We start from the raw sequence: 23,587 nt of genomic DNA, 5'->3' as shown, positions 1-23,587 counted from the left end.
GCTCCTAGTCTAAGTTCACATTGCCTTGAAGAAAGAGAGAAAGCGGGAGGAGCTCGGGTCTGTCCTGGGACCCCCAGCCCCAGGGAGTCTGCACCAGGCCCCAGGGGAGCCCCCAACTCCTGGGATATGAGTTCAGGTTCCCTGAGCCACCAAGCAAATTCCTCAGTGGGCGCCGCTCACCAGCCCGGCCGCAGGAGACTTGACCAGGGACTTGTGGCTGGAATGTGACACCTGCCCCAGCGACCCCCTTGCCCACTGACCGCGTGCCTCTTTAGCTGCGGTCATTAACGGAAGACGTCAGCGCCCGCCCGGCAAGCACGATGTTTTTGTTTAGTCAATAATTTCACCATCACATCAAAGGAAGGTTCCAAAGCTTTCCTTTTGAGATTCTTGTCAGTGTCTCAACAGTTTTCTCAGCTGTGAATCAAACAAGGCGACAAATTTTAGCAGAAGATTACAGCCATTTTCCCCTTTCTTCCTCAGCGCTGTCATCTCGCAGCAGATTTCACAGAGTCGGCCGCGCTCTCCCATCTGCTCGTCCTGAGCGGCACCAGCCCCCTGCACAGCTCTCCTCCGTGTTGCCGCGAACGCCCCAGGGTCCGCAGCCTGTGGTGTGTGCGCCCCGAAGGAGCGGGGCTGGGCACAGGGAGGGTATTTTCTCTTCCTCTGGCAACCAGAGCTGCGCAGGCTGGACCTGTGGCCTCCACTTGGGGTGGGGCGGTTTCATTCTCCAGTTTTTCTGCTTCGGGGCAGAGAACACGTAGCTGCCAGGGCCTCTCAGAGCACGGCGACCCAAGACCCCAGCGAGGAGGGGCAGGCAGTGGGCGCATTTGGGAGGACCTCAGCCTGGCACCCTGGGCTGCGGAGGCCATCCTGCACCCACCCGGCCTCCCCATCTCTGGGACACCGCTCTTGCTGGTTCTTCCTTGGAGCGGGGACCTTGGTGTGTCCAGGGCTGGCTGGCACTCAGGTGTTTCGGTGGAAGGATCTTGAAGCTGTATTGGCCTTAACCGTCGGTGACACCGGCAGGGTTTACCTTCTATCCCTAGCTGTGCTTCCTGAGCCAAGCTCTGGTGCCCACATGTGCTCTAGTAGGTGCCCATGTGTGCTCGGTAGGGTGCCTGCCCGGTGCTGAGTTAAGAACGTGTTGTAGGGACAGGCAGTGTGCCCTGCGGCCCAGGGGGCCCCATCCACAGATGGCCCCTTCCTTCATCTTGCTTCTGTTGGGCTTCAGGCTGGTTATGAAAGGAGGAGGGCTCTGGGGTTGGGGCTGTTGGTGCCGCCTGTGCATAAGGCTGCCCTAGAAAGGGAGCCACAGTACCCCGCCCTTGGGAGCCCCCACTGTGCTTGGTGCAGAGCCATGGCCAGCAAGTGAGGGGGAAGGCGGCTGAGGGACTGCAACCATCAGCGGAGGAGAGGCCAAGCCCTGTCCTGGGAGGCTCTTTTTCCCTTCCTTCCTTTCTTTCTTCCTTCCTTTCTTTCTTTCTTTCTTTCTTTCTTCTCTCTTCCTCTTCTTTTTCCTCTTCTCTCTTTATTTCTTTTTTTTTTTTTTGTGGTCCTGGGGATGGAACCCAGGGGCATTCTACCTCCAAGTGACACTCCCAGCCCTATTTTTCATTCTTTATTTTGAAACAGGGTCTCACAGAGTTGCAAAGGCCCTCACTAAGTAGCTGAGGCTGTCCACGAACTGCGATCCTTCTGTCTTAGCTTCCCAAATGCTGAGATGACAAGCGTGCACCACCACACCCTGCCGGCTCTTTCTTACTTAACACATTACGTGTGTACGTGAGGGTGCTAGAGGTTAAACCCAGAGGTGCTCTCCCTTTGAGCTGCACCCCCAGCCCTTTTATTTTGTATTTGCACACAGCGTCTTGCTAAATTACCCCACACTAGCCTTAAGCCTGTGATCTTGCTGTCTCAGCCTCCCAGGTACTGGGATTACAGGTGTGTATCGCTGTGACTGGCTTCACATATTTTCTTAGCCAATTGACATTCTGCTTTCTCAGCCCATGGGAGCCCATTCTGGCTTAGGAAATGTTATATTCCTGTCACCCATTTATTCAGCAAACACATATCCAACACCATGTGTCAGGCATAATTCTCGGCTTCGGCAGCACAGCGCTGAACAAAATAGAGTTCCTGTACACTGGAGCTGACCTGGTGGGGAGACAGCTAATAAAATAAGTGTTTAAGTTGGATATGGTATTGGTGAACGCCTGTAATGCCAGCTACTTTAGAGGCCGAGACAGGAAGTTCACTGGTTCAAGGCCAGTCTCAGCAACTTAGCAAGACCTTCTTTCAAAATAAAAAGGGGGGGCTGCAGGTGCAGCTCAGAACTAGAGTGTCCCTGGGTTCAATCCCTAGTCCCAAATAAATGAAGAGTGTTTAAAACAAATTGTCCTAAGGTGAAGGTGTGGGGCATTGCGGGGTGATGGACCACCATGTTTTCTCCGGAACCTTGCAGTAGGCTTAAGCTGGGCACCTGTTTCTATGGGGCGTCTAGTTAGCCTCTTGCTTCTCTGGCCCCTTTGCAGCACACCCTGGCTGAGAGTACTGGCCCCCAGCTGGGCTGGCTGTCTCCTTCCTCTCCAGGGCTCCCATGGGGGCTGCAGAGTCACAGAAATGGGCCCTCCTTGTTCTGGAAAGGGCGGCGGCACAGGGAGCACTGTGGTGGGGTGTAGAGCAGAGCCCGGGCCTCGCTGCCCGGCGTGTGTGCTGGCCAGCACCCCCTGCCTCCCAACACCTAACTGTTCAGCTTGGCCAACTGTGAGGTGGCAGATAGTCATGTGATCCTTAGAAACCTGGGTGCCGGTTGCCCTGGGCACCTAGAGAAGGACTAGCCCAGCCCATGTTGGCCTGCACCCCTTGCATCCACACTCAGCCTGTCCAAGGTCTCTGGAAGATTCCTGTGGCAGGTGCCTCTGGAGAGCGCCAGGTCTGAGGACCTTCATTTCCTGGCAGACACTCGCCATTCCCCCCACGTCACTCTGCCAAGGAGCCCCACTCTGACCCCTGGCACATGGCAGAGGGAGGGTGGCACTAGGCCACCTCCTGAAAATCCCCGCTTGCCCCCCCCTACTGCCCTTTCCAGCTCCCCTGTCATCTTTCCAGGGCTCTGCAATCTCTCAGCATCAGGTAAACAAAAAGAAAAAAAATCCATCTGAGCCAGGCACAGGTGTGTGCCTGTAACCTCAGTACCTGGGAGGCTGAGATAAGAGCAACACAGGTTCAAGTTTAGTAGATCCTGGTAACATGGTTCAAAAGTAAAACAGGGGTATAGCTCCTGGGTTCAATCTCCAGAAGAAAAAAATCTACTTAGAGAAAATAGTTGATAAGTATACAAAACTTTACAAAGTGCTTTGGTGTCAGTGTTCCGCATTCCTGAGATGGGTCACTAGGCTGCCCAGCTGTGGAGCGGAGTTTTGCTCAGGGCCACGGCCAGCAGGAGGTCCACTGGCTCGCGCCGGCCTCAGGCACTGAGCCTCCCACTGGAGGCTGAGGCCAGGATGCAGGGACCCACTACCCCAGCACTGGCCCTGCTCATTGCCTCTCCTGTCACCCCTGCAGCTGTAAGGAAAGCAGGACACAGCCAGTACTGGGTGCTCACGAGGACAAAGGCAGGGGTTTAGTCCCAGCCTGCACCTGCTAGCTTGGCACAGACCAAACCCAGGTGCCCAGCCAGGCCAGCATCACAGTCAGCCACACTGTCCTGGGTGGGCTGGTGACCCAGGACCAGAAGCCAGAGCCACGAGGGAGGCTTCTGCAGCTCCACCCCCAGCCCGCCAGCACAGTCACACGGACATCTGGAAGCCAACATTCCCTGTGCCTGGTCCAGCCTTCCGATGTCTCGCCCATTTCTCTTGATACCTGTAGATTTAACAGGATCATCCCTTTTCCAACAATTCATCAGATTTTGTTTGTTTGTTTTTGGTACTAGGGATTGAACCTAGAGACATTCGACCTCTGAGCTACACCCCTAACCCTATTTTATTTTTTATTTTGAAATAGGGTCTCAGTTGCACAGTCTCACTGAGTTGCTGAGGCTGGCCACCAGCCTGAAACCCTTCTATCTCACCCTCCAAAGTACTGGTTTTACAGGTGTGTGCCACCATGCTTGGCTACATTTTAAAATAAGGATCAAAAGAGGGATAGTTGGGGGCCATGTGAAAATTAGATGAGTTTCTGATTGCATTTCTGTGACTACAACACGTCATTGGAATGGAGCCCTGCTCGTTCCTGGCTGCTTTCTGGTCACCACCCCAGAACTGGGTAGTACAGACAGGTCACTCGCAAAGCCCAGGTATAGTCTGACTCTGGGGAGCACTGGGCTAGTCTGTCTTGCACCCGGTCTGGCTCCTCATGCTCTATATGGTGAGGGAGCTTCACAAGCCCTGGCTGCCATGGTCCCCGAAGACAGGCCCTGGCATCTACTGTCAGCTCGCACCGGCGGATTTCACACACGTGGTTATCTCCCCGGACTGTTGAAATTGGATGAAATAACAATCCCCTCAGCCCTGACAGTCTGTGACTCAGCTGGGGTTCCAGGAGTCTCTTCATCCTTTAGGGTTTTACAAGGTTCTCATAAAAAGCCACCGAATCTTGTCCTGGTCCTACAGCTCCCACCTCCCCGCCAAGGTTGTCTTCTTGCTCCAGGGGAGGCCGCCTTGGAGCAGCATTTGCGAACCCAGCTTGTTCGCTGCAGGTGGCCTGTGCAACCCCGGTGTGCCCAGGAGTCTCTGGCCCACGGCAGTGTTTCTGTCCCCACTGGGGATTTCAGGCCAGCAGTTTGCTGAGTGAGGTGACAGCAGGATGTTCTGTTCCATAGGGTGGCGCCCAGGGATGGGATCTTGTTCTGCTCTCATGGGCCCCTGCTATTGGGGGGGCACGGACTGGGGGCTGTGGGTGGCTGGCCAAGGCCTGTCATGTTGGGGCTCATGTTGAGGTGCCTGAGAGGCACCGCCCAGACTAGGCCACACTGTCCCACAGCAGCTTGGACACCCATGCACAGGCCCCATGCGCAAGCCATCTGACTTACCGGTGTCCCCGGCCCCTTTCCTGAGAGCATTCAGCCCTTGGTCTGGACAGGGGATGTCATTTCCCGTGCTGCTTAGGAGGCAAGAGGGACGTGCAGGCAGGAGGCAGTTGGCAGGGCCGATGGGAGGTGAGGTCAGGGAAGGCCGTGTGTGGAGCAGGGCGGAGCCTCCAGGTCTCATGCAGAGGCAAGGGCTGCGCGATCCCTGAGGGGTGGGCTCCCAGGCCCAGTTGCACCGGGCTCCTCAGGTGGAACGTGTCCCTGGGCCACAGGCACACACAGCTGGTGTCACCCTGGCCCGTGGCGCACCTGGGAGGGTCACAGGGCTTTCTTCAACCTGGGTGCCTGTTCTCTGTGGGGCCCGGGCAATGCCACTGGAAAGCCCTACAGTGGAGTTGCTGGGATTCTGGCCAGGCACCACTGTGCCTAGCCATGATTTGTTCTCAGAATTGGTATTTGCGGAGGCTTAGCAGGGGTTCATGTGCAGAGGGCCTACACTGTCCCCAGGGCTATTCCAGCTGAGTTGTTTGCTTGCCTGTTTGTTTTTGTACTGGGGATGGAGCCCCAGGGCATTCTACCTCCAGGCTACACCCCCAGCCCGGTTTCATTTTTTTATTTAAAAACAGGGTATCACTGAGTTGATGAGAGCCTCACTAAGTTGCTGAGGCTGGCCTCAAACTCTCCATCCTCCTGTCTCAGCCTCTCAAGTATTGGGATTACAAGTGTGCACCACTGTGTCCAGCAGCTGATTTGTTTTCTCCCCTTAACTCAGTAGCTCTTCCAGGCAGGTGACACTGTATCCCCCTACGGGTCAGAGAGCGGAACCTAGAGCTGAGACTCAGCCAGCTGTGAGCCTCTGTGGGCCAGGCCTCATCACACTCAGAACACACACCAGCAACTGACTCCTCAGTTCTCGCCCTCAGTGCTTATGAGCCCCTCGTCTCTTCTCTCTTCATCCCCAGTCTCCAGACTGAGGTGACGCTGTGCTGTGCTTGGTCCCGCAGGGCGACTACGACCAGAGCAAAACCAAAGTGCTGCACCTGAGCCTGAACCCCACCAGCCTGGCCAAGCAGCGCCTGCGCGAGGACCGGGACCAGCTGCAGGAGGAATGTGAGCGGCTGCGGGGGCTCGTGCGCGCCCTGGAGAGAGGGGGCCCCATCCCCGCAGACCTGGAGGCCGCCGCCAGCCTGCCCTCATCCAAGGAGGTGGCAGGTAGGCCCCCTCAGCAGGCCTGGGGCACCCAGTGGGCGGACCCCCGCCCCCAGCACCCATCACACGGGGGCAGTGCAGCTCCAGCCCTGGCCTGGGCAGCCAGGCACGCGGATAGAGCACGCTGGCCCCCGCTGCCCGCAGAGACGCGCCGCTTCCCCACAGGGCCGTGCAAACAGGGCTTAGTCATCCACGGCTGCAGGCAGCAGGAAATAACTCAGGCGGCACTGGAGTAGTAAGCGGCTGAGATCTTTTCAGACCCCCTAAAACAAATTAATATCATTTATCAGTTTGTATGTGGCCCATTAATCATGAGTAAATCCAGTCCTCTACGAGAGCGGGGACCATCTTTCACTGGTCTAAGTACACTTCTCGGAGCCCAGGGGGAGAGGCCTGCACTGTTGGATAGAGGGAGGCCAGCCACGAAGTCAGCACCTCTCACCGCCGTCTCCAGTCTGTAACCCAGGGGAGCAACCTTGGAATTTGCGCTTGTCACCCCCGACGTGGTAAAATGACAGCTAGAGTCCGTTCACATCAGGCCCAGGAGGGCCTCCGGGTCACCAAGTCCTGTCCCGGCCGTGTCCGCTCTGCAGATGCAGAGAAGTGGACGTCCAGATGTGCAAAGGAGAGGTCCCGGGAGGCCAGAGTCACCACGCAACCTGAGTCCCTGGGGAGGCTGTGGGCCCCCAGGCACCCAGCAGCACTCTGTATTCACGGGTACCCGGTGCTAGACTGCACAGGACCTCAGGGTGGCCTGGGAGGAGCCTGCGCCTTCTGGTCCTTGCGCAGTGGCCTTGAGCACGGCCCTTGCATGTCCGCAGCTCTGTGCACTGAGGTGGGAGCTGCCGTGGGCTGCTGCTCTCCTGCTGTTTGTGCCTCACATGTTTCTGAGTTGCTTTTCCATCCTGCAAAGCCCTTTCCCTCTCCTACTTCATTTTCACGTATCTGTCATGCTGTGAAGGCGCTCGCGTTCCCCAGTGAGGGTCCTGGAGCTGGGAAGGGGGTGGCTGTCCTCTCATGTCCCTCCTGCAGCGCAGAGCCTGTCCGATGTGTCAGGATGTTTGCTCCCGTTCTCCTGGTCACTCTTCATGTGTGCCTTCTGCTCCTTCTAACCTCGTGTGGGAACCTGGAGACAGCGTCTCACGGCACCTGGGGACCGTGGTCCGCGGCCCTGCACGTGTGATAGTGGGGCTGTGCCAGAGAGCCTGGCACTCGGAGGCCTCTGCGTCTCACTGGGATATCAGCCGACGACCCTGGGAGCTGCAGCCCGGGGTTGGCACGGCCATCTCTGCCCTTCCTAGCATCATGATAGCTCCCAGAGTTCTTGCGTCTCCACTGTCAAACTGAGGCCGTAATAGCGCTGCAAGAGGACTGCCTCAGTGCCTCCCGGGGAGCCCGGTACACAGCAGGTGCTTATTAACTTTACCGCCTGTTTTCTGTTGTCCCTAGTCTTGGTCTCAGGTCCTTGTGGCTATGTCTGGGACCCCCCCAGCCTCTGGCAAGTCCCCAGTCTATCAGCATCCTCTGTGAAGCGGGGGCTTCGTGCACCGCCATGGGGTTGGGCTGCAGGGTGCACAGGATGGAAGGCAGGTTTCTCAGCACCTGACAGGGTCGCATCTGTGTACATGGCTGCTCTGCCCCTCACCTCGTACCCAGCTTGTACATGTAACACACACCCTGTGCGCACACTCCCCTTCATACCTCAGTCGGCCTCTCCAATCTCAGGTTCTTAGAACTGCTGTTCTAAGAGATCTCTCTACAGAACTCATGTGGACCCTTATTAAGTCCCATACCATTTTCTGTGGGTCAGAGCATCCAGACCAGGCCGAGCATGGTGGTGCATGCCTCTAATCCCAGTGCTTGGGAGGCTGAGACAGGACAATGGCAGGTTCAAAGCCAGCCTAAGCAACTTAGTGAGACGCTCAGCAACTTAGCAAGATCCTGTTTTAAAATAAAAATGAAAAGGTCTGGGAGTGTAGCTCAGACAGGTAGAATGCCCCTAGTACAAAAAAAAAATTTTTTTTTTTGAAAGACAGGCTTTGTGACACCCTTGGGAGATTCCAAGAGTCCCCACCCCAAAGGTGACCTTAGACGATAAGTCAAGTCCCAGGCTGCCTGGAAGCTGGCAGGTGAGGGTCAGAGGCCCAGGCCGGGCGTGGGCAGCCTGCTGGGAGCTTGGCTGGAGGAGGACAGGGAAGGAGGCGTGTGGCACAGGGTGGGCACCTGGGTGCAGGGGACCGACTGGACTCCAGGATGTGCTACCTCCCCAGGCCCCTGAGGTCATAGCATGGGTAGTAGTCGTCTTTTGTTTTGTTTGGCATACGGCTCAATGCACAGGGTGAGAATGCAAAAGCAATCTGAAATCTGGAAAAACTGGGCCTGAGCAGTTGACGGCCAGGCAGACTCAGAAAGGAAGGTTCTGAGCCAGCATGTCGAACAGGACCGCCCCGCTCACACGAGACTCCCTGGGGGCCAGGAAGGGACCGCAAGAAACAGCCCTGAGGACGGGTGGATGGCTGTGGTGAGGTCGAGGGCGCTTGCTTAAGAGTTGTTTTTGGTCTTGAGTTTTGTTTTATCTGTTTCTCTTTGGGGGGGGGGGCTGCTGGGGATTAAACACAGGGGTATGTTCTAGCTCCAAGCTGCTTTACCCCCAGCCTTTTTTTGGGGGGGGGGGGGTTCTGGGGATGGAACCCAGGGGCATTTCGACCTCCGAGCTACACCCCCTGCCCTATTTTTTATTATCTATTTTGAAACCAGGTTTCACTGAGTTGCAGAGGGCCTCACTAAGTAGCTGAGGCTGTCCACGAACTGTGATCCTCCGGTCTCAGCCTCCCGAATGCTGGGATTACAAGCGTGCGCCACCACGCCCGGCTCCTTTTTATTTTGAAAAAGGGTCTCTCTATGTTGCTGAGGCTGGCCTCATACCTGCGATCCTCCTGTCTCATCCTCCCAAGTACTGGAATATTACAGGCATGAGCCACCACACCCAGCTAGATGGAAATCTTAACAGAAGATATTAAAATTGAGGAAGCTCCTCTAAATAGAACAAAAAGAGAGAAGATAAGAGGGCTGGTTCAGCAGGTCCAGAGGAAATGCAGGTCATTGCAGGGGACAGAAAGGGGGAAGGACATTTCCCAGAGACCAAGGAGCTGCCCCCATAGCCCAGCAGAACACACTCAGAGGTCCTGCGCAGAGGCGCAGGCAGGCCATCCAATCCTCACCGTCGTGACACTGCAGGCCAATGGGATGGAATTTCCCTCCCATGTATCCTTCTCCAGAAGCTAGTTGAGGATGTGCCCCAATAAAACGAGGGAATAAACCACAAAAGAAGATGTGGCATCCTGGAAGCAGGAGGAAGGCCCCCAGGCATGAAGACTTAGAGGCAAATGGCGACTGGTCAGAGGGGGTGCAGACTAGAGTCTTACCCAGTCACTTGCTAGCGTGGGTTCCTGTAAACGTGGTGCCCTGGTCCCTGGACCGTTGCCTCTGGCAGCACGTAGCTGCCTCCCGAGTGGCAAATGCATTTATCATGTTTATGTTTTCTGCCCCACAGAAAAGATTAGAAAGCTCTGGTGTAGACGGCTAGCAAAGAGCCATCGAGTTAGCAGTGAGTACATAAGAAACTACACGAGTGGAAAACCCAGACAATGTGAGCTCCAGGAACAACTAAAATCCGTTCAAGAAACAAAAAGTAACCAAGAGTTTTCTATGTAGCCCAACTCTGACCATTTATACCATCCTAAGGGACTGAGGCCCGATCTGAGCAGAGTCTTGGGCCAGTGTGTTGGCGGGACAGAGCCAGAGGATGTCTGTGGGGGAGGGGGCACGGGGGAAGAAGAGCCAAAGCCTGTCTGCCTGGCCAGAAGGCGACAGATAAGGCCCAGGCTGTCAGGTCTGCAGAGGCAATCCAAGCGTGCTTTTAGAGGATGGAGAGCTGTTTAGTACCAGCTTGAGTGGCTGGAAGAGGTGGAAGCCGAAGTCCTAGGGGAAAGGCAGGAGGGAGGTGTGGGAGACGTTGCTCCTGACAAGTCTCCTGGCTTCACTAGAATCTTTAAAGTGTGAGTTTTGTATGAAAACAAAGTCTAAATTGAAAAAGAAAAGCGCTAAAGGCTCTTTTCATAGAGGCTCAGGCTTTTTCTCAGCTCTCAGACTCAGAGAAGCCTGGTCCAGGGGCTCCCATTCTCTGGAGGTGTCGCAGGCACCAACCAGGTATCTGGGAGGAAGACATTGGCTGTACCCAGCACTGGCAGACAGTGGGAGGAGTCAGCCTGGATTCCCTTCTTGGGGACACCAGGGTGGCAGAGCTGCCATCTAGCAGTGTGGTACCTAGGGGGATGTCCAGGGACATGCTCAGTTGTTTGGGCCAGATCAGCTCCCCAGACTGTTTGGGGGCTCTTGGCTGGAAACGAGTGTGTCGCAGAGAGTGGAAGATGGTTCCTGACATGACGAAGGGGTCCCCTGTGCACGGCCTCACCTGGTTCCCGGCTGCTGGCAGAATACCTACCTCCATCCTGTTGGTCCTTATGGCCACCCTGCCTACCTGGACCTGTTACTACATGCAAGTGAGGAAGCTGAGGCCCAGGAGATAAGTCACAGGCCACGGCCCAGAGGTCGCATCCAGCCTCGGTGCCTCATCCCTGCTGCTCGCAGCCCCCACCGCCGCCACACGGCAGCCACACGGCAGCCACCCGGCAGCCTCTCTCCCTGGGAGCTCGTCAGAGTGCCCAGGCACCTCGTCCTGGCTCCTGGACAGTTGGTGTATTGCTGGCCTCTGTAGAGGCTGAGCTTTGAGTTGTGGACATAGTCGGGCCCGGCAGTGTTCCCGGATCCCCAGGCCTCTGTGTTTGGACTTCAGAGGGGCTTGGCAGGCAGCAGGCCTGTCACTGCCAAGATCTGGGTTGGTAGACAGTCTCTCCTGGTCTGGAGAAGAGCATGGCCCAGACCCAGGGTATAACCCTGTCTCCAGGAACCCAGACCCCAGCCTCCCCAGGCTGCTGTCTGGTCCCCTGCTTGGGCCCCTGCGTATCCAGACTGTGCTGGGGAGATTATTAATTGCAGTTTGATTAGATGATGCATTAATATTAAGACAATACAGTCTTGTCAAGGCAACACGTCGAAGGTGAACACATTTGTCACTGCCTGACTGTGTGGGCACAGTGGATCTCAGGGGTGTCTCTGGGGAGGGGGAGGGGGGTGGCTACACTTAGCTCTGTTCCCTGCAGCCCCCATTCTGCCCCAGGGAGGAGGGCACCCTCAGGGGGCCCGGCTTGGAGCTCAGTTTTCATTGCTCCCGCCTGGTGCTGAGTTGGGGAGAGCAGGGTTTCTCCTGGCTCCATTTCCTCCTGGACCACCCCCTCTCAGACTGGGACCCATCTGCACCCCATTCCTGTGGCCCTAGTTGTGGTGGCTAGCCCAGCTACAGTGGCAGAGAAGGGCCAGGCAGGCCTAGTACTCAGGCCTGTCCCCAGGTCATGGTCCCCTGCACCCCCTGGGGCATAGCCACCACTCCAGGTCTGCTCATACACAAATTCTCATACACAGGTGCAGGTTGGGCAAATGGGTGCAGGCTTCATCACTGGAGGCCCCGGGGGCTGGGGTGGGCTTCTTCACTGCTGGTCCTGCACAACTCTTCCTGGTGCACTGTGACCTGCTTTGAGGAGGTGGTCGCTACTACTGTGCTCTGAGCCCCAGCCCCTGTACCCTACCTCTGCGGGCCCCCAGGGCGACACCAGCTGAGGTCCCAGGCAGCCCCAGCAGAGCAGCGAGGTTTCTCTGCTGGGCATGGAATTTTTGGTTCCTTAAAATCAATACTCTCACCAGGCATGGAGGCACACGCTTATAATCCCAGAATTCAGGAGGCTGAGACAGGAGGATCACGGTTCGTAGCCAGCCTTGGCTACTTAGTAAGGCCTCTCCAACTCAGTGAGACCCTGTTTCAAAATAAAGAATAAAAAAAAAATAGGGCTGGGGGTGTAGGTCGGGGATAGAATGCCCCTGGGTTTCATCCTCAATACCGCAAAAAAAAAAAAAAAAAAAAAGGAAAAAAAATCAATACTTTCTGCTTGTCTTCTGGTCTCCCTGGTTTCTGATGAGTAAATCGTAGTCACCAGCAATTTACAATTTACCTCCATATGACAGGCAGAGATTTCCAGACACTGACCATACAGTGATATTTTTTCTTCTCTTTCTCTTTGTTCTTTTTCATGGAACCCAGGGGCATTCTGTCTCCAAGGTACATCCCCATCCCTTTTCAATTATTTATTTTTTATTTATTTATTTATTTATTTTTTATTTTTTTTTTTTTTTGCGGTACTGGGAATGAAACAGGGTCTCAGTAAGTTGTGAAGGGCCTCACTAAGTAGTTGAGGCTGGCTGCAAACCTGCGATACTCCTGTCTCGACCTCCCAAGTACAGCAGTTACAAGCATGCATCACCACGCCCAGCTCCCTTTTTGATTTTTTAAAATCTCAAAACAGGATCTCACTAAGTCGATTGTACAGCGTTATTTCTAAGTCCAAAGTCAAGTATGGGAAAGATGTGCCCGGCACAGTGGCACATGCCTTTAATCCCAGTGACTCTGGAGGCTAACGCAGGAGGATCGCAAGTTCAAGGCAAGCCTGGGAAAACTTAGTGAGACCCTGTTTCAAAACCTAAAAAGGGGCTGGGGGTGTAGCTCAGTGATAGAGCATCCCTAGGTTCAATCCCCAGTACGGGGTGGGGGTGGGGAGAATCAGAAATATGTGCCCTGTGTAATCAAATCTGGTTGGCCTCATATATGTCATTGTAAGTGTATGATGGCTACAGAGCAGAGACCTTGACAGAGACCTGGTGTACTTGTACTAGTGGTACTTGTCAGTGGGCCATGAAAAGTGAAGTGTGTTTTCTGTCACTGACTTCTGGAACATCTGTGAATCTTACTTGGTCGTCATGTTTTTCTTAGTGCATCTGTATTTTCTTGGACCCACACATGCAGCTTAACCCTGGGTTGTATTCTGAGCATTTTGAATGCCATGCTACACTATTCGCGGTCATTTTAAGCTCTAGGCAGAGCACTGGTTGCTGCTGGTGATGGTGGCCAGCCCAGGCCGTACTTCTCCCGATTTCCATTACTGGGCTCTGGGTGGGCCAGTTTGGGTCCTGGGAAGTGAGCTCGCCCAGTGTCCACTTGCAGAGCCCTTGGCGTGCCCAGCTGAGGGAAGTCCCCTGGCCTCATCGCTGCTGCTCCTGCACAACCCAGTAGCTCCCTTCTCAGACCTCTGCTTGCCCTGCTGTGTGTGTGGCCCACTGTCTGTGGCAGTGCTCATGGTCAGCGCCAGCCATAGAGTGGAGAAAGGAAACCAGCGGGATTCGCCCCCACTCTTTGTAGGGGCTCCAGGCGTCTGTCCAGCAGTACCTCCGGATTGCTAGGATACTGGCAAAGAAAGAAGAAACACGACTGAATTCCTCCATGTTGCGTCTCAGGCCTGAAAGTGAGAGCTGCCCTTGATTCCTGTCTGCACCCCACTTTTTCCAAGCTTTGGTACCTCCATGTCCAGGCCTGGTGAGCCAGAGACAGACAGCTGGCAGCAGCAAACTCTTTGGCTCAGCATGACCGCAGGACTAGACTGAACCCGTGATCAAAAAGCTTGCAAGAGCCGGGCGTGGTGGCGCACGCTTGTAATCCCCGCGCTTGGGAGGCGGAGACAGGAGGATCGCGCTGGTTCGGAGCCAGCCTCGCTGGCTTAAGAGACCCTGTTTCCAAATAAAAAATATAAAATAGGTCTGGGAGTGTAGCCCGGAGATAGAAGGGCTTCCAGGAACCCCAGTACCGCAAAAAAAAAAAAAAAAAAAAAAAGCTTGCAAGAAAAAGTCTTTAGGCCCGGATGGCCCTGTGAATTCTATTAAACAGCTTAGGAACAGCAATCCTGCACAACTCTAAGAAAATAAGATGTGGGTATATGCATGCCTGTTATCTCAGTACTTGAGTGGCTGAGACAGAAGGATTGCAAGTTTGAAGCCAGCCTCAGCAACTCATTGGTGAGGCCCTCAACAAATTAGCAGTACCTTGTTTCAAAATAAAAAATAAAATAGGACTGGAGGTGTAGTTTTCTGAGGTAGAATGCCCTGGGTTCAATCCCCAGTACCAAATAAATAAATAAGAAAATAAGAGAAGGAGCCTTCCCAATACGCTTTAAGAAGCAGCTGCTCACCTAATTCTAAAGCAGATGATCAGACTAAAAAAGAAAACCAAAACCACATAACGTACTTATTTATTCCAGGAACCCAAGGCTGGTTTAGTGTTAAGCATCAGTTGATTTTTTTCTGAGGGGCTAGTATTGGGGATTGAACCCAGGGGCATTTTATCTCTGACCTTCAGCCCTTTTTATATTTTATTTTTAAACAGGGTACCACTAATTTGCTGAGACTGACTTAGAACCTATGATCCTTGCATCTCAGCCTCCCAAATACTGAGATGACGGGTATGGGTCACTGTACCCAGGTCAGCTGATATAATCTAAAAAAGAAAAAATCACATGAAAGCATTTATCAAAATCCAGCACTCATTTGTGACACTCAGCAAACCAGGAAGAGATGAGAGACTCGGATCTACCTTTAACTGATGGTGCAAAACAGAGAAAGCCTTCCCTGGGTCAAAAGCAAGCCGAGTGGGTGCCATGACACATGTCTGTGACCCCAGTACTTGGGAGGCCAGGACAGAAAGATGGCAGGTTCGAGGCCAGCCTCAGCAACTTAGCAAGACCCTGTTTCAAAACAAAAAATAAAAAGGGCTGAGGTTGTAGCTCAGAGGTAGAAGGCCCCTGGGTTCAATCCCCAGTGCCAAACCACCAAACTAAAGTCCCAGCACCATTTCTGTTCGCTGCCCTCCAAATGGAATACATAGGTACAAATCTAACAGCGCTGTGCTGACAGCTACAAAATGCCGCGGCTGGAGACCAGAGGTGTAAATGGACCAAGGGCCCTGCTGTGCTCCAGGTTAGAAGGCTGTACTCAGCAGATGCCAGCTCTGCCCGAGCCGAGCCGCAGGTCCTGTGCAGATGGGAGCAGCTGGACCCAGCCTGGCAACACTGCACCTCAGCAGGCCTCAGCCTCTTCCTCTGCAGCCTGCAGCCGGCTGTCACTGGTCTCCCCAGGGTTCATGCAGAAGATGAGGTTGGATTTGCGATCTTCATCTTTCTCAGAACTGGAACCCCGCGTCTCCACAGCGTCGTCACCCACGGAAGCCCCGCTGTGAGAAAATGCACACCAGCGCACATTGCAGGCAGGGTCTCGCCCAGCAGGCACACAGACTGCTGACACCCAGCCATGCAGGGTGGCAGCTGGGATGGCGTGCTGCAAGACAGGCGTGCGCTACGGAGTCAGTGGCTCTAGTCGCCATGGGGCCGAGGCATGCCATGGAGCTGGGATGGGGAATTGTTCTTCAGGGCGGTGAACCTGTTCCAAATCTTGATTTGGCCCGTTAACACAAATCTGTGCCTGTGTTAGTCCTTACAGAGACGTTCACCAAAAGTGTCGTTTTTCTGCACAGTTTTTTTGTGGGTGTGGTTGTGTGGCACTGGAGATTGACCCAGGGACATTCTACCTCTGAGGTACATCCCCAGCCCTATTCTGTTTTTTATTTTGAAACAGGGTCTTGCTAAGTTGCTGAGGCTGATCTTGAACCTGTGACCCTCCTGTCAAACCTATAACCTGCCATGCTCAGCTTTCTAAATTCTTTTAAATTCTAAATTAAAATATCTCATTTGAATGTGCATTTCTTTGGTTACTCATAAGGAACACTTTTTTTTTTTTTTACCTCTTCTTGTTGAAATTGTCTCATAGTACCAGACAGTGATACCCGCCTATAATCCTAGTACTTAGGAGGCTGAGAAAGGAGGGCCACACGTTCCAGGCTATCACATGATGACTTAGTGATACCCTGTTACAAAATTAAAAGTGAAAATAGTTGAATACCCCTGGGTTTAATCCCCAGGACCACAAAAACAAAAAAAAAATCTCATCACTGGGTACAGTGGCGTGCACCGATAGCCCCAGCTACTTGGACGGCTAAGATGGAGGATCACTTGAGCCCAAGAGTTCAAGACCAGACTGGACAGTATAATTCTTTTCTAGATTATATCAAAAAGATGAAGAATGATCTCATTATGACCACTGTGTCTTTATCTCCTTTTATATTGTTTACATAGAAACCCAACTTTAGAGGGTTTTTTGTTGTTTTGTTGGGTGGAACCCAGGGGCATTCTATCTTCCAGCTACACCCCCGGCCCAATTTCTTTATTCTTTATTTTGAAATAGGGTTTCACTAAGTTGCAGAGGGCCTCATCACGTAGCCGAGGCTGTCCTCGAACCACGATCCTCCTGTCCCAGCCTCCCGAATGCTGGATTACAAGCATGCACGACCATGCTCGGCTGGTTTCTTAAATGATTATTTTGTACAGACAGTTTTAAACAATTTTTGGCTCTACCTATTAGTTTTGTTACTTTTAAGCTTAGAAAGTTCTTTAGTGCTGGGCGAGGTGGCACACACTTGTATACCAGCTTCAGCTACTTAGTGAGGACCTCCGCAACTCAGTGAGACCCTCCTCCAAAAATAAAAGAATGTAAAATAGGACTGGGAGTGTACTCGGAGGTAGAATGCCCCTGGATTCCATGCCCAATACCAGAAAGAAAGAAAGAAAGAAAGAAAGAAAGAAAGAAAGAAAGAGAGAGAGAAAGTTCTTTAGTAATTTGGTAAATAACTTTTCTTCTGGGGTTTGGGGGCTTATTTTTTATATTGAAAGGTTGTTTTATTGATGTATTTTGTGGTAATAGGGATTGAATCCAGGGGTATTCTACATCTGAGCTACACGCTCAGCCCAGTTTTATTCTTTGTTTTGAAACAGGATCTCACTAATTTGCTGAGGGTCTGACTAAATTTCTGTGGCTGACTTGGAACCTGTGATTCTCCTGTCTCAGCTTTAAAGTTATTGGGATGATTAGCCGGGCGTGGTGGCACACGCTTGTAATCCCCGCGCTTGGGAGGCAGAGACAGGAGGATCGCGCAGGTTCGAAGCCAGCCGCGCGCGCTGGCTTAGGAGACCCTGTTTCCAAATAAAAATGTAAAAAATAAGTCTGGAAGTGTAGCCCGGAGGTAGAAGGGCTTTCAGGAACCCCAGTACCACCAAAAAATAATAATAATAAAATAAAGTTATTGGGATTATAGGTGTACACCACTGTGCCCTGTTTTTATATTTAAAGATTTAATCTTCTTACACTGATATGTGGTGTAAGATCATCTTCTAAATTTATCTTTGTCCATATCAGTAAACAGTTGCCCTGGTGCCATTTATCAGATGGTCCTTCTTTGCCCACAGGCTCAATGATGTGTCTGTCTTGTGCTTATTAAGCTCTTTTTTTTTTCTTCTTCTTTTTTAGTTCTAGGAATTGAACTCAGGGTCTTGTGCATGCAAGGCAAGCACTTTACCACTTACACATAACAGCTTCTATTCTCAGATTGGAGGGAAGGTATTTCATTTATCTGTGTATTTTCAGAAATGATGACTTTAAGCCAGGCACAGTGGTATCTGCCTATAACCCCTATACTTGGGAGGCTGAAACAAAGAAGATTGCAGGTTCACGGCCCGTCAGCAACGTAGCAGGACCCGCAATAAGCTAGTGAGACCCTGTTTCAAAATTAAAAAAAAAAAAAAAGGGGCTGAGGTTATAGCTCAGAAGTAGAATGCCAGTAGGTTCGATCCCTAGTACAAAAAAAAAAAAAAAAAAAAAAAAAAAGATGAGTAGGGCAGGGAGGAGGAGGGGAGAGCCGTGTGCTTCAGAAGGCCTGGCTTCAGAAGGCCTGAGGGCCCAGCTCCACACTCGCCTCGCTGTGTGACCTGGGACCAGTCTCCAGTCCCTGACCTTGGTTTCCGCAGCTCTCACATGAGGCTGAGCTCCATACCTGGTACATTATAATGCCTTACTTTTGAGCCCAGGCACTATGTGGTCCCATGATGGTGCCCACACTGGCTGCTCGGATGCCTGGACCTGCTCAGCAGCCTGTTTGGGACAAGCTTGGCTGGGCTCATGGGCAGGGAACACAAGTGACTCCTCAGTGAGCCCTCTTCCAGCCACACACAATGGCCAGGCACATGGGCTTACGGATGTGGCCTCAGTGGTGGGAGCCCAGATCCTATGTCAAGAAACAGGGCAGACTAAGAAGCAACCTGCAAGCTAAGGAATGTCTTCCTCTAGCACCGTGGCCTGGGAGCCACTGAGGCTGAGCAGGTGTTCTGAGGCCAGGGGCGTGGATTGAACTGACACCCACCGCTTAATCACTAGTGACCTGGGTGGGACACTTGCCTCTGGGGCCTCAGCTTTCCTCCCTGATGTGCACGGTGAGTGCTGAGACCTGCTCAGGAGTCAGAGAGACAGATGAGCTTGTGCAGGGCCCCCAGCATGCGCGATGGGAACAGGCTGTCATTCTGGCTGAGTCAGTCCAGACCACAGGCCTGGGGCGTGGGGACACACCCCACTGCCAAGAGCTGCTGGGAGAGGACTACCTTTATCAATGTGGCATCTTCTTGAGAGCGTGAGATGACCAGAGGCGGCCAGGTGCTCACAGGTTATTCTCCATCAGGTGATGGAGGCAACGGGCAGAACCGTCTGCCAGGGCCGCAACTAGAGCCACAAAGGAATCTGGGAATTTAGCCGCCAGCCTTGGAGGCTGCACTGCAGGGCAGCAGCAGGCAGCTCCTGCTCTGCCTCTGCTTCTCTGGCCGGCTTTACCTCCCACCCCACCCCTGTAAACAGGCACTACCGCATCTAAGCCCAGCCAAGACCTTGGAGTCCCCAGGCCAGCGTAGAGAGGCACCCTGGACTGCCAGCCCCCAGGATATGTGGGGTTGAAGGAACGGTTCTGAGAGGTGGGTCCAGAACCAGTTCCAGAGCCCCCACGGGAGTCAGCAAAGCTAGGGTGGGGAGGGACTGCTGCCAGGGCTGGGTCAGGCAGAGGTACAGCTCCAGCAAGTGGCAAGGTGCTACGGGCATCTGGGCTCATCCCTGTCACATAACCTGCGAGTAGCCCTGGATGCAGAGCGGAGGACTGCAGGGTGGGTCAGAGGAGCAGGGACTGGTCTGCAAGGGGAGGCAGGCAGCCTGTGTGCCACCTCTGGAGTGGATTCCGTCCGGGTCACCGTGTCTCCAGGCTCTGTTGAACCTGAAGGCTCCTATCCCTCTGGCTCCGCTTCCAGAGCAAGAGCAGCCCTGCCTCTGCCCCCCCAGGCCTCCTCGTGAGCCTCAGGCCAACCCCCACATGCCTGTCCCCTCGACACCGAGCCCCTCCACGGTCACCGTTCTGTGTCGCTTAAACGGAGGCTTCCCACCCTCCCTAGCTCTGGGGCGTGTTTGAGATTGAGCCCCATGTTCTGTTTGGTGTTCTGAATCCCTGCAGCAGAGGCCCGAGCCTGCCCGCTCCCGGGGCCCACGTGGGGTCCCTGACCATTGAGCAACCACCCCTCGCACAGCGGGAGCAAGCAGGCTGTCTCACTGAGGCTCGTTCTCCTCTCCTTCCTGGCATGTGTGTAAACTTCGCTGGGCGACTCACGCCAAGTACCCAATTAGGGATTTCTGTACGATTTCACTTAATCATTAATTGAAGTGGGAGCTCTTTAGTGCCTGACAGTGTGCAAACATTCGCCCTGGAACCCCCGGCCAGGATGGAGGGCGGCAGCCGGGGACCTTCCCGCTGTCAGATGCCAGAGAGTCCAGGCCAGCTGGAGAAGTAAAGGCACCGCCGGGAGCTCCCCATGGCGTAGAGGGGATGGCGGCCCTTCAGCTCAGGTCTGTGGGATTGCCTTGCGGGGAGAGAGAGGTAAACTGAGGCAGCTGGCGGTATGGCCCAGAAGCACCTCCCAGGGTCACCACCCTCCTGTCTGTCCTTATCTCTGAGGGTGTGGCTGGCCCACCTGTGTGCTGCGCTGCCACAAAGCTATGTGAAAAAGCCTGCATCTTCCCTGGCCGTGTCATAGTTGTCTGTACTCCACGGCAGGGCAGCCAAAACTGGAGGAGTTCCACCATGGAAGTGGCCGCCATGCCACCAGTGACCCCCCCCTCCTAGAAGCCCGTGTTGACCCACGCAGCCCTCTCTGCCCAGCTCCTGTTCCTGGGTGTGGCCTCATCCCAGGAGACCAGAGACGGCACATTGGAAGGTTTCCACCATGACCAGGGTTGTTGGGAGCAAAGAGCGTGGGCGCCTGGTCACATGACTGGCTCTTTGAGACACTGCTGAGATCAAAGGTCATGGGACCCCTGCCTCTGCCCTGAAGGAGGCCGTGGGCTTCTCCATCCTGGAGGGCCAGGCAGACCACAGACGTGAGAAGGATGTCTGTGACAGGTGGCAGTCCTCGGCCGGCCTTGGTGCCGCACCGCCTGGTTCTTGCTGGTTTTGGGAGTTCAGCACGTGTCTTGTGTGGTGAGTGGGCGCCGCTCAGTTGTTCACCGTGTGGAGCTTTGGGTGAACATTTCACTTGCCACCCGACAGACCCCAGCGCTACCCTGAGGACTTTTATTCTCCAGTTCACAGGCAAGGAAAGGGAGACCTTGAAAGGTGAGCTAATGCTCCCGCCTAGAGGGGCAAGATCTAAATCCAGTGCCCCTGGGCACCTCCCGCTCCCCTCCAGGGCCTCTGTGGCCAGGGGGCAGCTTCGTCCCCGCCCCCAGGGTTCCCCTTACAATCGTGCAGGTCATTCTCGGGGCACTCCCCACTTTCCCACAACTCCCTCCAGCCTTCCTGGCCCTTTCTCACAGTCTGTGAGCAAATGCTCGCTTCTGTGTGGTATCCTGAGGCTAGGGTGGGTCCCCGGGGGCTGTGCTTGTGCTGGGGAATCGTTGGTGCCACCCAGGCCTCCCAGCATGACGTGCCGCCCCAGAGGCCTGCTGGCTGGGAGTAGCTGGGCTCCTGTGCTAGGCTGAGCTACTTGGAGAGCAGGGGACAGGGAAGCGAAATCTAGATGGCTGCCCCGAGGTGACAGAGCCCAGTCCTGGCTCAGGGCCAACTTGGGGCTCTCAGGTGATGGGCCCGGTCCTGACAGAGGGTCGAAGTGGCGTCCTGGGGTAATAGGGCCCGTCCTGACTAGAGTTTACATAGAATCCTGAAGTAAGTTTGTCCAACTGTGCATGACACATTCTTTTGGGTGTCACTTCTGCATTATAGAGTTACCGTGTTTAAAAACTGAATGCTGCCAGGCGTGGTGGCGCACGCTCGTAATCCCCGCAGAGACAGGAGGATCGCGGAGGTTCGAAGCCAGCCGGGCTGGCTTAAGAGACCCTGTTTCCAAAAACAAAATAAAATAGGTATGGGAGTGTGGCCCGGAGGTAGAAGGGCTTCCAAGAACCCCAGTACCACCAAGAAATAAACAAATTAATTAATTAAAAATAAAAACTGAACGCTGGCCAGATGTGGTGGCACATGCCTGTAATCCCAGTATATGGGAGGCTGAGAAAGGAGGATCACAAGTTCAAGGCCAGCCTCAGTCAGCGACTTAGCAAGACTCTGTTTCAAAATAAAAAATAAAAAGGCCTGGGTAATTAAAAGAAAGAGAAAAAAAAAAAAAACCCTGACCTCTCAGTTTTCCGCTCTCTTGGGTGCATAGTGCAATATTAGTAAATCCGCAATGCCGTGCAGCCAGCCTATGATCTTAACTTTAGGACATCTCATGGCCCAGAAGGACTCCATCCACTGGGCAGCTGGCAGTCAGGCCCTGATCCCACTCACAGCGCCCGGCAGTCACCAATCTCTCATCTTGATTGATTTGCCTTTTCTGGACATTTCGTAAGAGTGGAGTCTTGAAGTGTATGGGCCTTTGCTTTGGCTTCGTTAGCTGAGCAGAGTATCTTCAAAGTTCAGCCGTAGCAGAGCACGGGTCAGTGCTCATGCCCTCGTGCGGCCGATGGCATCCACTGAGCGGATGGGTGGCCTGCCATCTCTCCATCCCTTGACTGGTGCACATTTGGGTGGCTGTGACTTCCCGTTCTTCTGGATGGTGCTGCTGAGGACATTTGGACACCCTGTGTGTGTGTGTGTGTGTGTGTGTGTGTGTGTGTGTGTGTGTGTAGAGAGAGAGAAGCCTTCATTTCTCCTGGGGAGTGGTGGGATTTCTGAGTTATATGCTAAAATTTTGCTTATCTTTTTAAGAAACTGCCTAATTGCTTCCCAAAGTGGCCACACCATCTCTACATTCCCCAAAGGAGGGTCCCGAGGCTTCGCGTCCTACGTCAATTCATCTCTATCTGTCTTTTTGATTGTAGCCGTTCTAATGGGTGCAAAGTGGTATCTTATTGTGCTCGCCTTCCCCTACTGACTAATGATGTTGAGCACACTTTTATTGCTTATTAACCATTCATATATCTTCTTCAGTGAAACGTCTGCTTAAATCTTTGCCCAGTTTTTAATTGGATTGTTTGTCTTCTAATCATTTTCTTAATGTTTTCTTTTGATAAGCAACGTTTTTAATTTTGACAAAGTGTAATTTATCAGCTTTTTCTTCTGTGGTTGGTACTGTGTCCTAAGAAACCTTTGCTTACCCCAGCGTAGCAGCACACTTTTAATTTTTTTTTTTTTCCCCCAAAAGGCTTCTTGTTCGTATTGCCATCCCCATTGAGCTAGTTTGGGATGTGGCAAAAGAAGACGGAGTCACAGGCTGAGCATTGTGGCACATGCCTGCAATCACAGTACTTGGGAGGATGAGGCAGGAGGGCTGCAGGTTCAAGGGCAGACTCAGCAACTTAGATTTTTAGTAACCTAGTGAGATCCTATTTCAAAATAAAAATAAAAATTTTAAAAAAGGAATGGGAGTGTAGCTCAGAGGTAGACTATCCCTAGGTTTGCTCCCCTGTACTATAAAGAAGGAGGAGGAGAAGGAGAAGAAGAAAAGAAAAAGAAGAAAGTAAAAAAGGCTGGAGAAGCCAGGTGTGGTGGCACACGCTTGTAATCCCAGCGTTTGAGAGGCTGAGACAGGAGGATCACAGTTTGCGGACAGCTTCAGCTATTTAGTGAGGACCTTTGCAACTCACTGAGACCCTGTTTCAAAATAAAGAATAAAAAAATCAAGCTAGCGTGTAGCTCAGAGGTCGAACCTCCCTGGCTTCAATCCCGAGTTCCCCAAAACGAGGGTGAGGGGGAGGCTGGGGATGGAGCTCGGAGGTAGATGCCCCTGGCCTGGTTTCATTTTTCTCCACTTAGGTGTCGGTCATCGTAGCATCCTTTGTTGAAAGGTTTGCCTTTCTACCACTGACGTGCTGTGGTTTCTTTTTTGAAAGCCTACCGATGATGTAGGTTTTGTGGAGTCTCTGTTCTGTTCTGACGATCTGTTT

At 53.3% G+C, this 23,587-nt stretch overlaps 1 protein-coding gene across 1 annotated transcript in view; it reads left to right on the top strand.

Annotated features, from left to right (window-relative positions):
- Positions 1-23,587, top strand: part of MAD1L1 (mitotic arrest deficient 1 like 1) — a 359,183-nt gene that overhangs the window by 247,786 nt on the left and 87,810 nt on the right. The window contains exon 15 of the mRNA XM_080704077.1: positions 6,037-6,244. Within this exon, the coding sequence (XP_080560203.1) occupies positions 6,037-6,244 (208 nt within the window). The remainder of the gene's footprint in view (positions 1-6,036; positions 6,245-23,587) is intronic.

Source organism: Muscardinus avellanarius, assembly GCF_963383645.1.
Source record: "Muscardinus avellanarius genome assembly, chromosome: 10".
Lineage (NCBI taxonomy): Eukaryota > Metazoa > Chordata > Mammalia > Rodentia > Gliridae > Muscardinus > Muscardinus avellanarius.
The sequence above is the reverse complement of the archived record's forward strand: the minus strand, read 5'-3'. Positions and strand labels throughout refer to the sequence as shown.